Source organism: Taudactylus pleione, unplaced genomic scaffold, assembly GCF_031769625.1.
Source record: "Taudactylus pleione unplaced genomic scaffold, aTauple2 ptg000647l, whole genome shotgun sequence".
Taxonomy (NCBI): domain Eukaryota; kingdom Metazoa; phylum Chordata; class Amphibia; order Anura; family Myobatrachidae; genus Taudactylus; species Taudactylus pleione.
The window spans coordinates 1817992-1831792 of record NW_028285049.1 but is presented as its reverse complement, the minus strand read 5'-3'; the positions used below and the strand labels follow the sequence as shown (position 1 = coordinate 1831792).

Sequence of the window (13801 nt, the reverse complement as noted above, 5' to 3'; positions counted from 1 at the left end):
GAATTTTTTCCCATTTATTTACATTTTTACCTGGTGTAAAGTATTTTGTTTTAAATTTGGATGCCCAATCCAGGGTTCAGTTCAAGTTCATGCTCTGTTTCCGCTATTGTCTCATATTTACCATCTACCGCCACCATTTGGTACTTATGTTTTTAATTAGGTTTTCAGTCGGGCTATGCATTGAAATAGATCGCGCATATAGAATTCTTGTAAAGTTACGCTGACCATACCTTTTTAAGTTATTTGCTTGGTGTGACACGCAAGGAACACCCACTTTTGCAGTCCAATTACCAGATATCCAGTTTTGACCCGATACCGCTAATCGTAATTCTTCTAGTTATTTAGTTGAGTGAAGTTATATATATTGCTTAGTTAGTTATTTTGTTTCTCTGGATGATTCATTGGAACTTTCTTGTTTCTCAGACTAAACATTTTCACGTATTCAGTTAGAAAAGTATTAAAACTACGTAGCAGATAAATTCTTAAGGTGCGTATCCACTACACGAGAGTGGAACGACTGTACGATTTACAACATTGTAATCGTACAATTGTTCATCATCCTGTGCAGTGGGTAATGTGCCCACACTGAACAATATGTCGTTCAGTGCAGGCACCCTCCCTCATCACCGAACATGCACAACCTGTCGATATCGGCAGGTTGGCCTGTATGTTCAGGTGATGATAGATGTTGAAAACGACCAGCAGGAGCGTGCATCGCTGGCCATTTTCGACATTTGACTGCACGATTAATGAACGATTAATGAACAATTGAACAATAACGATGTCTTAAATCGTTCAATCGCTCATTTTAATCGTGTAGTGGATACCCGCCTTAAGGGTTGACCATAAAAAATAGACATAAATGTGAAATGCCCATTTGAAAAGTGAGCCAGTCCTGTTCTGTACAATAATAACAATATTGATCATAATAATACTAAATATAATAATAATAATAATAATTTTACCCTTAATTTTGTCAGTAATCCATATGTGTGTGAGTGCGTGCGTGTCTTCTTGTGGAGTTTGGCACTCTGGATAATATAAGCACAATGGGAGGGTGCCTTCCTTCGAAAATTTATACATAATAGGTATCTCCTATGTACTTGTTGAGGGTAAAGGAACAGGTTGCGGGAAAATTAGATCTGTATGTAACCAACTACAACAGCAGTCATAAATTGGTAAAGACAGTGTTATTTTATTTAATAAATATAAAAATAAAAGAAACAATATGCGTGTAACTCTGTGTAAGTAGTTACCGGTAATTGGAAGTTTGCTCCAAACCTATTCATTATTTTGCTGGAAGACTTTTGTGTCTATCAATTTATAACTGATTTGTACCATAGCTGTATACAATTTTTAACGTAGCAGATTCTAATCTGGCTGTTATTGTTTCAGTATAAACTGCGCAGCTTAAATAGAGATTTTTGGCATATTGTTGCTGTTATTTTTATATTTTTTTAAATTAAAATAACACTGTTTTTACCAATTTATAACTGCTGTTGTAGCTGGTTATCTAAAGATCTATTTTTCCTGTGATCCTTCACCTTATCCTGCTAGGTATGCGCCAAGAATCTCCCATACGCTAATTAGGAGAGGAACCTAGCTGTTCTCAGACTGCTACCTATCTTATAGTACAAAAATACATGAGACTTGCACAGAAAAATTTTATATAGTCAGACATATTGGCATATTTTTCTTTCAGGGAGACACTGTACATTAGGACGCTCTAGTCTCTACACCACCAGTCTTTTCTGAGCATGTGTACCTAGCACGTGAGCTGACTGAACATTTTCCGATCAGAACATACACTGCTCTCTTGGGCAGGAGCCTGGGAGCCTCAGAAGGGAGGAGGTTAGACAGCACTGCTCTGGGCCTATAGAATGAATTCTGTGTCAGATCAGGTACACTGTATACTGTATGTCATGCTCAGTGCCATCATGAAAAATGTTGGGCTACGGCATGAAGGCAGCAATGTCACACTATGTGAGGGAAGAGGAGAATTGCGAACCTCACCTGTGCGGTGCGCCATTGAATTGGCATAGACACATCATGTTGAGGGTTTGACTCTACCTCTTTTTCAGGCCTGAAATGCTCCCCTGGTCATGCTCAAAAAATCCATTAGATATAGCATTAACTCCAGAACCATTTTTACCAAAAAGTCTAATCTCCTTAGTAGGAGAGCCTCTTTTTTCAAAAGCAAGTGCAAGACATGTGTCCATATTCAGATCATCCATTAGGCAACCTATAACTCCACCTAGAGCCCAGTGGGCACTCAGGAGCCCAGATTACCCTAAACCAGTGTTTCACAAACTCTCTCCATTTGTCATCCCCTTATTGTCCCAGGAATTTTTTCATGGTACCCCAAAGTCAAAAAGGAGATTCAATTCAAGAAGCAAGATTTTTCCACTTGAATAACTTTATATGTGTATAGCCGGGAATCGGTATGTAATGTCGGTGGCTGTTTACTGACAGCGGCAGCCCGGCGGTTCAAAATCCCGACAGCAGGAGGTAAATAACCTAACCCTCCACTCCCCCCCCCCAACCTTCCCTTAGGGGTGCCTAACCCTAACCTCCCACTCCTAGTGCCTAACCATAACCTCCCCCCATTAGTGCCTAAACCTAACCCCCCTCCCCGCACCCTAAACCTAACCCTTCTGGGGGGGTGCCTAACCCTAACCCCCCCCTAGTGGTGCCTAACCCTAACACCCCCTGTCCCTACCCTAATCCTCCCGGGGGGTGCCTAACCCTAAGTCCACCCCAGGGGTCCCTAAACCTAACCCCCACTCCCGCGGCTAGAAGCTAAGACACTCGGGCATACCTTCGGTTGGTAGGCCGGGTGTAGGGATTCCGTAGTGGGGCTAATGATAGGCGTTGGGATTTTGATGCCTATCTTTAGTCCCATGTCGGGTTGTCAGTGTCGGGATATTGGCGCCTATCTTTAGTCCCATGTCGGGTTGTCAGTGTTGGGATATTGCCGGGCGTTGAGCCGCACCTTGCACTTAATTAAAACCCCCCCCGAAGCTCCCTATTAAGATTGTCAGTAAAAGGTAATAACATGAGAAAATGGTGATGACCTGCCATGCTTAGGTTCAGTAAAGTGATAATGGACACTGTTGCGTTTCTGTCTGTCCACGTCGCTCCTGATCTTTTATCCACCAGCACTGGCTTTTCCGCAGTAGTGCAAAACTAAATATCTAGTAATACATTCCATTATAAATATAAGTATCTTATTCAGACATGTACGCAACGCCAATATTTACACAGTTGAGCATTTATCGGCCGATTGTGCATACATCTTAGCAGCAATGCGTACGAGCAGTGATTGAATTGCGATCAAATGTTACTATGGTTGTAGTGAGGTTTTATTTGCAAGTGATTGACAGACGGGACATTTTCTGGGAAGTACTGGGAGTGGCGGTAAAAACGTGGCTATTTTTGGGGTGAGAACATGCCTACATCTGTGATCCAGTACACAGAAAATATGGCACCAGCATTTGAGTTTCCGCGGCCATTCTGCGCAACCATAAGATTACTTAGATGATTGATTATCGAAGGATCTGCGACCACCGCCGCGTGTTTGTACGCACTTGCTTGGATCTGTGAGGCTGCCGGTGGGCATCTCTATTCTTGTAGCTGTAGCATTAGTATATTTTCACAAGGCAGCTGCGTACAGGATCCCAGCTGCGACTGCATTAGCGTTCACATCTGAATAAGGTCCTCAGAGTTGTAGAATTTATATAGTTGTGCACCCTGCTACACAGAAGGGAATTCCACATCTGGGCTCCCCGGAGCATAGGTAACCCTCCCAGACCCCACTCCATAGTTGCCGAATTTCTGGCTGCTCCTTCCGGGAGGGAGCAGCCAGATCGGCAGGGCAGGATGGGAGTGGCTGGCAAAAGAGGGCGTGGCCGAGCAGGTGCCTGATGTGTGTAGGCATGCCGGGGGCGGGGTCACACAATCGGGGTAATTTTGGTCCTGCCCCCGCTACACAATGCTGATAATACAGGCATTGTGAAGCAGGGGGTGGGGCCAAAAAGCCACTGCCCCCCCCCGCTGCAGGGGTTTAACAGTTAATTGTGGGGGGGACTTCGGGGGGATCGGCACCGCCGGGAGGCTTGCCTGACTTTCTGGGGTGCCGGGAGCTGCACCCGATTCGGGAGGCAACCGGCCGAATCGGGAGGGTAGGCAACCTTGCCCCACTCACTTATCCTGCGAAATGTACAGGGCTGTGATGACACGATGCATGGCACCACAAAATCCCTGTTACGATATTGCCCCTCTGGGATATCCAAGTGGGCAGAATGAAAAAGTGGGTAAGAAGCCTCACTGGGTGTGGGGCATGACACCATACAGTGCAAATACCAGTACTCTTTTTACATGCTGCAGAGGATGTGGCCAGACCATAATGGGGGCAGGGCTGCACCCCACGGGAGTCCTTGGTTAGTATCATCAGCGAGCAAAGGACCCTCTGGAAAATCCAGGTCCCATAAACAGGTACCACCTGTACTGCCCTGATGAAAGCCCTGCCTGCCATAGATGGGTGCAAGTCGATGTCATCCATCAGCCAGTTTCTTGGCCCAAAAATACACGCATGCCCTCATAAATCCAAGTGCAATTCTGCCAAAGAAGGTTCATGATGTGATTGTTTGTAAATGATCTTTAGTGACCAAGTATATGAAAACAGAAATACGCCAGAACTCGGAAACGTGCAGCAAACAACTAGATTTATTTTCAGAATAAACAGAGTTGTCCTAACGTGCATGGAATGAAAAAGACTCCTATACAATATAGCAATGTATATATTTCTGTTTACTTTCACTTTATGGCACGTCGGAAAAAAAAAATCCCAAATAATTTAAATTTTTTTTGTTTTTTTTAATCAAGTGTTGCTGCCTAATACTGATAGGTTAAGTGTTGGAAAGCAGTACAATTCTAAAGAATAAATAATTTGAGGGAAAGAAAAACAATATATGCCTTTTTTTCATACAGTATGTGATTATCTTAACGTATATTTAAATGCCCTTGTTGATTGGAAAATGAATGACAAGTTTGCTTTTCTTAGGCCACCAAGAGAAGTTGATGCTCCACCTCCAGTCGACTGTGAGCTGAGCAGATGGAGCGACTGGAGCGAATGTGACCCATGTACTAAATCGAAGGTAGTGATTTTTACTTAATCCATCTTCAAAGCAAAATATGCATAGTCCATGTGAATAAAAAGACAAAACAAGTTCTAGTTTTATACAGAGGTGTATGCAGACCCCCGTGGTTCTGTTTGGTTCTAATTCAGTTTTGGATTCCTTAAATAAAATCTATAAAAAAAATCTATAAAAACTGATACAAGAATTGAATGTAGACCTGTTACATGCAATCCAAAACCCCAGTTCCGATTTTAAATCCAAGTCCCGAACCGATATCAGATGTGAGCCAGGACTTCTATAAAATACAGAAAGCATCCTAATGACCTCTATACAATAAAATTTTTGTGACCAATATACAATGCAGTGTGCATCAAAGTGCCATCTTTCATTGTGTGCATTGGGAATTGCGCCCCCCCCTTGACAAGTTCGGGGCCGGGAGTGAGAGAGGGAGAGAAAGGAATCCGGCAGCACAGGACAAAGCTGGGTACACACGGGAGTGATGTCAGGCCGATTTGCCGTTTCGTAATGTCAATCGCTGACATAGCTCAGTGTGTATGGCCAATATGTTCTGCACATCAAACCTGACCATGTCGCATGCGACCTAATGTATGACGAAATGAGTAATCATTCGGTCGTTCATTGACTCGTTCTAGCGTGTCACTCCCCAAGAGCATTTGTGCCGATGTCGAAACTAATTCCGTATCATATCGAAAATCCTTTACTTAATCAACATATCTGATGCTTCATTGCTATAAGAAAAGATAATATAAGAACATAACGTGAGCCTGGGTAACTAGTAATCACCCCCCCCCCTTTCGTTTGGCTCCCCTGCAGGGAGGTGAGAGGAATGGGGGGTGGGGGGGAGCGGGTACTAATTAGCATGACCTGTATTGTGGTGTTGATTCCCTTTTGGCATTGGCGTGATAGGCGTGCGCAGCACATTTTATTTGGGTGTGCACCGCCTATCGGGTGTGTCTAGCACTATTTTACAATTAGGGGTAAATTTACTAAAGTGAGAGTTTTTAGAAGTGAGTTTTAAAAGTGATGTTGCCCATAGCAACCAATCAGATTCTAGCCATTATCGTCTAGAAGGTGCTAGTTAGATGTTAAGTAGAATTTGATTGGTTGCAACGGGCAACATCACTTTTAAAACTCACTTCTAAAAACTCTCACTTTAGTAAATTTACCCCTTAGTGTAAGTGGGAGAGAGTAAGAAAGTAAAAAGAGTGGGGAGCACTAAACGGTTTGGGTATGTGGGATCGACCCTGACGTTTGCTGATCCCAGATTGCAGTCACTGGCAAGGGAATAAGGTTAACGCAGTAGAGCATGTTAACTGAATCGGCATTACAACTGTAGTCTTGATGGTTAGGCAGAATGTTTAAAGTTCTATTCTTAATCTGTTTAACATGCTGTAAGAAGCATGTTAACATTGTCAGCATGCCGACACTTACATTCTGGGATCGACATAGTCACTGTCGATTATGTAACTACTTCCTGCACTGAAGAGAGAGAGAGATGCAATAAAAACGGTACCTTAAACATAACTGTCCAATTTAAAAAATAACTACTTTAATATTTAAATGATATAATTATATTGGTAGCTTGCTATTAGTTTGAGTTTAAATGATATAGTTTGCTATTTTGTAATATGTGGAATAACAAGCTACCAATATAATTAGAATTTAGAATATTAAAGTGTCTTTCTTTTATAGAACCTTTTTTATCAAAAGTCACACCACAATAAGCCACTGTTTTGTCACCGTCTACCACACAAGTCGGCGCCCTTGTAGAGGTGGTGGCGCCCTCCTCAGCTCCTCCCACGCTGCCTACTGGGCACAATGCCAGAGTATGGGTCTGCTTGGCAGGCCAGGGCTATGGTTCAGCCTGGTAACAGCGGCGCAGCTGCTGACCTGGCGTGTGGGGGGTACCTGACATTAGGGTGTGTCTGTGCACACATGCCCCCCCCCCATGCGCATGTGAGTGATTGGCGTTCTTTGGTACCAGGCCCAGCTTGCTGGCTTCTCTTTGCTATCTTGCTTGAAACAAACTTAGGGTATCACGACCCAAGTGCTGGGCACAGCTAAGTCCATACCTCCTTGCTAAGTCCATACCTCCACCAGTGCGTTAGACTCTGTGCCCCTGTTATTGGTTATGCCAATCTGAGCGGAAAGATAGAACCTACATCTCAGTCCAGAATCAGGACAGACACATATGAATAGTAGGACATTTGTACATGTAACTGCAAATCTTACATTATATACCTCTCCTTATCACAAACTGAAAAGCTGTGATCCATACAAGACAGCCTAGGAAATATTTTCTGTTACAATTTGAAGGATCAATGCGTACAGTGTAGGATTCTGAAACAGGGAAATCAGAAACTATTTGGACAAAATTATGATGTTCACTAATACAACATTTTGAATTAAGGTGGCAAAAATACTTGATTTAATTAATGTACTTAATGGGCACCAGGCTTACAAGGTAAGACTTCTTTTTTTCCCACTTCTAACAGTTATCCTGTGTTGAGTGCCTGAGGTGTACTGTGCCCATTTAACAGGTCAAGCGTTAGATACCCCCTATATATTTTACAAGAAAAAATAGGTAAAGAGTAACTGTTTTAAGATTCAGGGTATGACTGAAGTGCCGAATTAATGCTACTACAGTATAGAATAATAGGTGTGCAAAATATTGCATTGATATTTTTATTAAGTATGACTACAAACCATTGGCTTCCTATGAATTTTTCATTTGATATTATTATTATTATTATTATTATTAATAGTAGTAATAATAATAATACAGTATTTATATTTCAATTACATGAAATTAATGGCACATTATTAAGTATTCACTGCTGCTGGTTAATATATGAATGAGGGATCCAATGAGAATAATGGAAATAATATAGAGGAACACATATGATGTCATTATTCATTTGAAAAAAAAGTCTTTGCTAAAGATGAAACGCGTCAGTTATAACAATAGCAGGGACCTTTCAGGCGATATTGCACGACTGTGAGCAATAAGGAATCAAATGCAGCTGCTGAGGTGATAAACTGTGTATTGTTTGGCTAACACAACCTGTATAACAAGAAAAATTGTTAGGCTCTGCGGTTAGCAGATCATCTTGGTTGCAGTTCCCAGTCTTAGCTGCTACTAGAACTTTGCATTTAATCATGTCTGTGTGCTGATCACATGTGTTCAGTAATTAACTGTCTGCCTGTGTGCAGTATCAGCTGCTCACTAGTTAATTGTCTTGTCAGTGTGCACAGGCCAGCTGCACACTGGTCTGTCATTAGGGAGGCTTTCAGGGCTTCCTCTGATTGGACCTTGTATCTGTTAAATTGCAGCCAGTTCTTCACTCCATGCCAGTGATAGAGTTTCCTTGTTTCTGGTTCTGGCTTTGTCTCCTGTCTTCCAGTTGAGCTCCAGCATTCCTGCCTCCTATAGTATATTGTTGTTCTGCCATTTGTGTCATCCAGGTGGCACAGTCCTACTATCTACCTGCCGTTTGTGTCACCCAGGCGGCACAGTCCTGCATACTATCTACCTGCCGTTTGTGTCATCGAGGCGGCACAGGCTGCACTGCAGCGTCAGCTGCTTGTGTCAACCTGGCGGCACAGGCCGCACTGCAGCATCAGCTGTTTGTGTCAACCCGACGGCACAGGCCGCACTACTGCGTCAGTTGCTTGTGTCAACCCGGCGGCACTGGCCGCACTCCAGCAACATCAGTGCGCAGTCCCACGCTCCTACACCAGTGACTTTGCTTGTTATTTCTGGCTTCTTGCCAAGTTGCTCCGACCCTCAAGGCCAGCACACAGCCCAGTGGCTGCTTCATATTCAACAGCCCACTGGCTGCATCTGGCCAAGTTATACTAGTCCCCAAGGCTGCTGCACGGTCCAGAGGCCGCTTCATATTCTCCAGTCCACGGGCTGCATCCAGCCAAGTTATTCCAGCACTCAAGACTGCGGCACGGCCCACTGACCACAACTTGCCAGGTTATACCAGCCCTCAAGGCTGCGGCCAGGGTTGCCATCAGAAATTGTGGGGCCCGGGACTGCCTATTTTGTGAGTACCGGGCCCCCCTCCCCCACCTTATCAATAAAAATAAAACAAAAAATTGTCAAATATTTTTGGGCAAAAATTATTAAGCTTTTTCCCCACTACACTCCCCCCGGCCCTGTTTTTAAATCCAATATGTGCCATGATCTGCCCCGCTCATTCCCCACTTCCTCCCCCCCTCCCCCGTTTATTAAGTCCAGTCTCCCCGTTTGTTAAATCCAGTCTGTGCCCTGCCCAGCTCTTTTTTCCAAATCACTCCCCCCCATCCTGTTTATTATTATTAAATCCATCTGCCATCTCCCCGCTGTGCACAGCTTTTACCCACTTACCTTATTTCCTTTAAGAAGGCTCCGAGTTTCCCGCTCCGGCTCCGGCTTCTTCTCCGCTTCCTCCCTGGCAGAGATGCTGCTCCTCTTGATCCGCAGCTTCTCCGACTTCGCTCTCCAGTAGCGGCGCGGCTAAACAAACTTTATTAAACATACACAGTAGCAGGGGCCATCAAGTGTCCTTTAGGTGGAGCGGGCGGAGCGACTCGAGCGGGTCCGGGCTGCCTCTTCCTCCTCTATTAATGGTACTGGGACCAAGTCGGCAGCGGCGGGTGGTAGGTAGCAGCGGCCGGCCCCCCCCCCCCCGTTCAGCCAGGGTGCGGGCCCGGGACACCAGTCCCGGCAGACCCCCCCTGATGGCGGCCCTGGCTGCTGCACAGCCCAAAGGTCGCTTCATCATCTAGGGTCTTTAGGCCCAACAAGCCAAGTCTTCCTCCATCTCACAAAGCTGTTATATGGCCGCATCCAGCCAAGAATTCCAGCCCTCAATGCTGTATCTGGACTATACTCCATAGAAACACACACGTGCCCTAACAAAAATAGAGATAAAGATTTGTGGCAACCTACAATATAAAGGCATTAATTACTAATTTACTGGGGCATTATAGAAATTTTTATTTCTCTTTTAAGTCATGGTGCAGCCCTTTTACCACAAGCCACAAGGATCATGTGGGACTGAAAGCTCCTAAAGAGTTCTGATTTTATTAAGTGTTGATATGATATTTGCTCACAGGAACTGTGGATAAAGTTATATAACTATCATATTATGTATGACCTGTTTGCTTTTGGTCCTTATAAATGCTTATAAAACGTGCCTAAGAATAAGCTTTTGTTATTACTGCCTCATTGTTTTAATGGTTTTTTTTAAGATACATTTATTTTTAATAAAATATCTTATTAGACAATCCTTTGCCTCTAAGTATATTCTACCATATAATATTGGTCTATAAGCGCTGTTCATATATGGGTTATTTTTTGCTGTTGACAACATTTATTTTTTAAGTTAAAATGCTATTATTATTTCTCTTTCTCTTTTAAAGTACCGTTCTCGGAGTATTTTGAGTTTTGGCCAGTATGGCGGGAAGCATTGTCTGAGTGACCTGGGAGACCGACAACGCTGTACACCAAATAGACCTTGTGATGAACAAGCCCCTGACTGCGGAAGTGACTTTGAGTGTGACACAGGTAGTGACAATCTACTCATCAGTGTCACTTATTAGACGGATCTTTAAACTTCTATATGTTGTATAGCTAGCCGGCCGAGTAGAATGAGAAGTAAGTCATTGCTGGACAACACTTTAAGAAATTGTGCGGCAACCCATAAAGATTCTACTAGGTAGAGGGTAGCATTTATTTATATAGCTCCAGGATATATTGTTGCACTTTTCAATTGGGAACAAAACAGTTATAAAACAAGACTGGGCAATGACATACAGGTAAGAGGGCCCTGCTTGCATGCTTACAATCTATGGGCATAAAGACGGGTAGATGTCCTAAGCCTTGGAAAGTGATAAAGTGGAGAGAGATAAACTACCAACTAATCAGCTCCTGTCAAACACAGCCTGTAAAGTGACAGTTATTTATGAGCTGATTGCTTGGTACTTTATCTCTCCATACTTTCATCTCTCTCCAGTGCTTGCTACATATTGGTGTTTGAATTACATTATAGGGTCTATGAGGTCAATGTACTAAGCCTTGGATGGAGGTAAAGTGGACGAAAAAAAAAGGACCATCCAACCAGCTCCTAACTGTCATTGTCAAACACAGCCTGTGACATGACAGTTAGGAGCTGATTGACTGGTACTTTTATCTCCGTTCACTTTATCTACATCCAAGGCTTAGTAAATCGAACCCTATGTACTAAGCCTTGCAGAGAGATAAAGTGGAGGGAGATAAAGTACCAACCAATCAGCTCCTGTCACGTTACAGGCTGTGTTTGAAAAATGCCAGTTAGGAGCTGATTGGTTGGTACTTTATCTCCGTACACTTTATCTTTCTCCAAGGTCTAGTAGATAGACCCCATAAACTGTAAAGTGAAAGGAGCTAATTGGTGGGTACTGTATCTCCATGCACTTTATCTCTCTCCAAGGCTTAGTATACAGATCAATATGTCAGTTAACGTTATCATTACCATGGTGCAAGTACATAAAAACTACATAATTACTGTTAAATCTCCAGTAAAATGTCTGACTATGGCACATGTGGTCTGGAGTTTAAAACCGTTACAGCTGTGAGGTGTGTATTTTAATACAGATTCATTTTAATTGTATTTGTATTGTAAAAGTATAGACTAAAAAGTATGAGGAATCATAAATAGAAATGGGAGGAATCTATATTAATTATAAAATGCGCCCCTAAATGAAGCGTCTACATCTGCCCCTGTGCCAGCAGTGAAAACCTAACACGTTCAGATGCCGGGCCGAGCAGCTCCACCTCCAAATGCTCTGCTTGACGGGATGGATGTAAGGCATGACGGGATGGTTGCTGCTATTTCCAAGTTGGAGAAAGGACCTCTGTGACGTAGACACCACGTGACCGCTGCAGGAGGCTGGACCGCTCCTGCGTTACCATCCACTAGGGCATAGAGGGGGAATATATATTTGTGGCGAGCGCAGCGAGCCACCGTGCCCGAAGCGCGGCGAGCGTAGCGAGCCCGCAAGGGGACACTTTTGGTACCCCGTTACCATCCCCGCCCCTCCCCCTTTCAGGCCAAGTCACGTGGGTGTGACGTCACAGGGCCATCAGCCCTGTACAGTCTAGACCTAACCATGACGGGATGGATGTAAGGCGTGACGGGATGGATGTAAGGCATGACGGGGTGGATGTAAGGCATGACGGGATGGATGTAAGGCGTGACGGGATGGATGTAAGGCATGACGGGATGGATGTAAGGCATGACGGGGTGGAAGTAAGGCATGACGGGATGGATGTAAGGCGTGACGGGATGGATGTAAGGCATGACAGGATGGAAGTAAGGCATGACGGGATGGATGTAAGGCATGATGTAATGTCATGACATGTTGCGCATGCCCAGGGCAGGCTGGGAGTCACTCGAGGAGCCAAGAGGAGGACACAAGGAGCCGGACATCATTGCCATGGTGGGTCTTTGTATTTTAAATGCCAGGGCCAATTTTGAGCCATAGTCCTGCCCCGTATACAGTTACATCCCTGCGTGATTCTGACACTTACACACCTACTTGTGCATGGATGTGTGGAACACAACCTAACGTAAGGGCGAGTACAGTAAAGTCGTGTTAGCGTAATTGGGAGAGCATAAAGAATCAGACAGAGATGAATATATGCATGAAGATGTTCTGGATCAGATGTATAAAATGGATAATGATGATGGCGTCCCCAAGACTAAAGGACAGTTTGTGATTGGTGCTCTGTGATGCTGACTGATGACTTCTTCAATGCTTGGGCGTATTTTATGCCTTTATGTGAGTGTTTAAGCAAATCTATTATTCTTGTAGAGTATGCAAAATGCGGAAAGGCTGCTGCTTTGTTAGAAAATCATTAATAAAACTGTTATAAGCTAATACCAAATGCGTTTTCTATACAAATAAAATATATATTTAAAAACATGGGAGCTAGCGGTACAAAAGCATATGTGATATTTGCCTGGTGTAGACTAGGAGCATATCCTATGGTTGCTGACCGCCCCCATGCATCATAAGATGGTTAACGGTATGCATCTGGTTGCAAATGCATTTTGTTTCATTAAAAGCAATGGCTGACTAATTTGCACCAATGTGTTCCCCATTCACAGTGGATGCAAAGTGAGAAGTCTGTCAGCTGTAGCACTGAGATCTCTCACTATGATGATGTCACTTCTGCAATGGGTCAGAGCTTGACCAAGAAGCTGAGGTTAAATATCTTTTGCATTACAATCCAGGAGTTAAGACCAGTCACCAATCTGTGAACTGGATTCATGCAGTTTGGATAGTGCAAGCGATGCTGCCACCCAGAGTGCACAGCCTAGGGTGAGGCACCTCCGATGCCTCATGGCACTTTTTTTTTGGGAGGCAGGGTGCCTGGAATGGCACCTTGCAACCTAGAAGGTCACTGACTGGTGCATCCTAGACACACAGCTACTCACCGGTCCCGGCAGCAAGCCACCACAGAACTGTCCGGTGCGCCTTAAGCTCTCAACTTCTCCCTGGTCCAGCGGTCCTGCTACCTCATTGTGACATCATGACATCATATATTCAGGGGGGGTGTTGGAACAGGGGTCTTCGTTAACAGAAAATAGTCTAACATCTCAGTGTTA

General features: G+C 44.0%; 1 protein-coding gene across 1 annotated transcript in view; it reads left to right on the top strand.

Moving 5' to 3' along the window:
- Nucleotides 1–13801, top strand: part of LOC148478880 (complement component C9-like) — a 68332-nt gene that overhangs the window by 9358 nt on the left and 45173 nt on the right. Inside the window, exons 2-3 of the mRNA XM_088455251.1 lie at nucleotides 5063–5156; nucleotides 10572–10716. Coding sequence (XP_088311377.1) covers nucleotides 5063–5156; nucleotides 10572–10716 — 239 coding nt within the window. The remainder of the gene's footprint in view (nucleotides 1–5062; nucleotides 5157–10571; nucleotides 10717–13801) is intronic.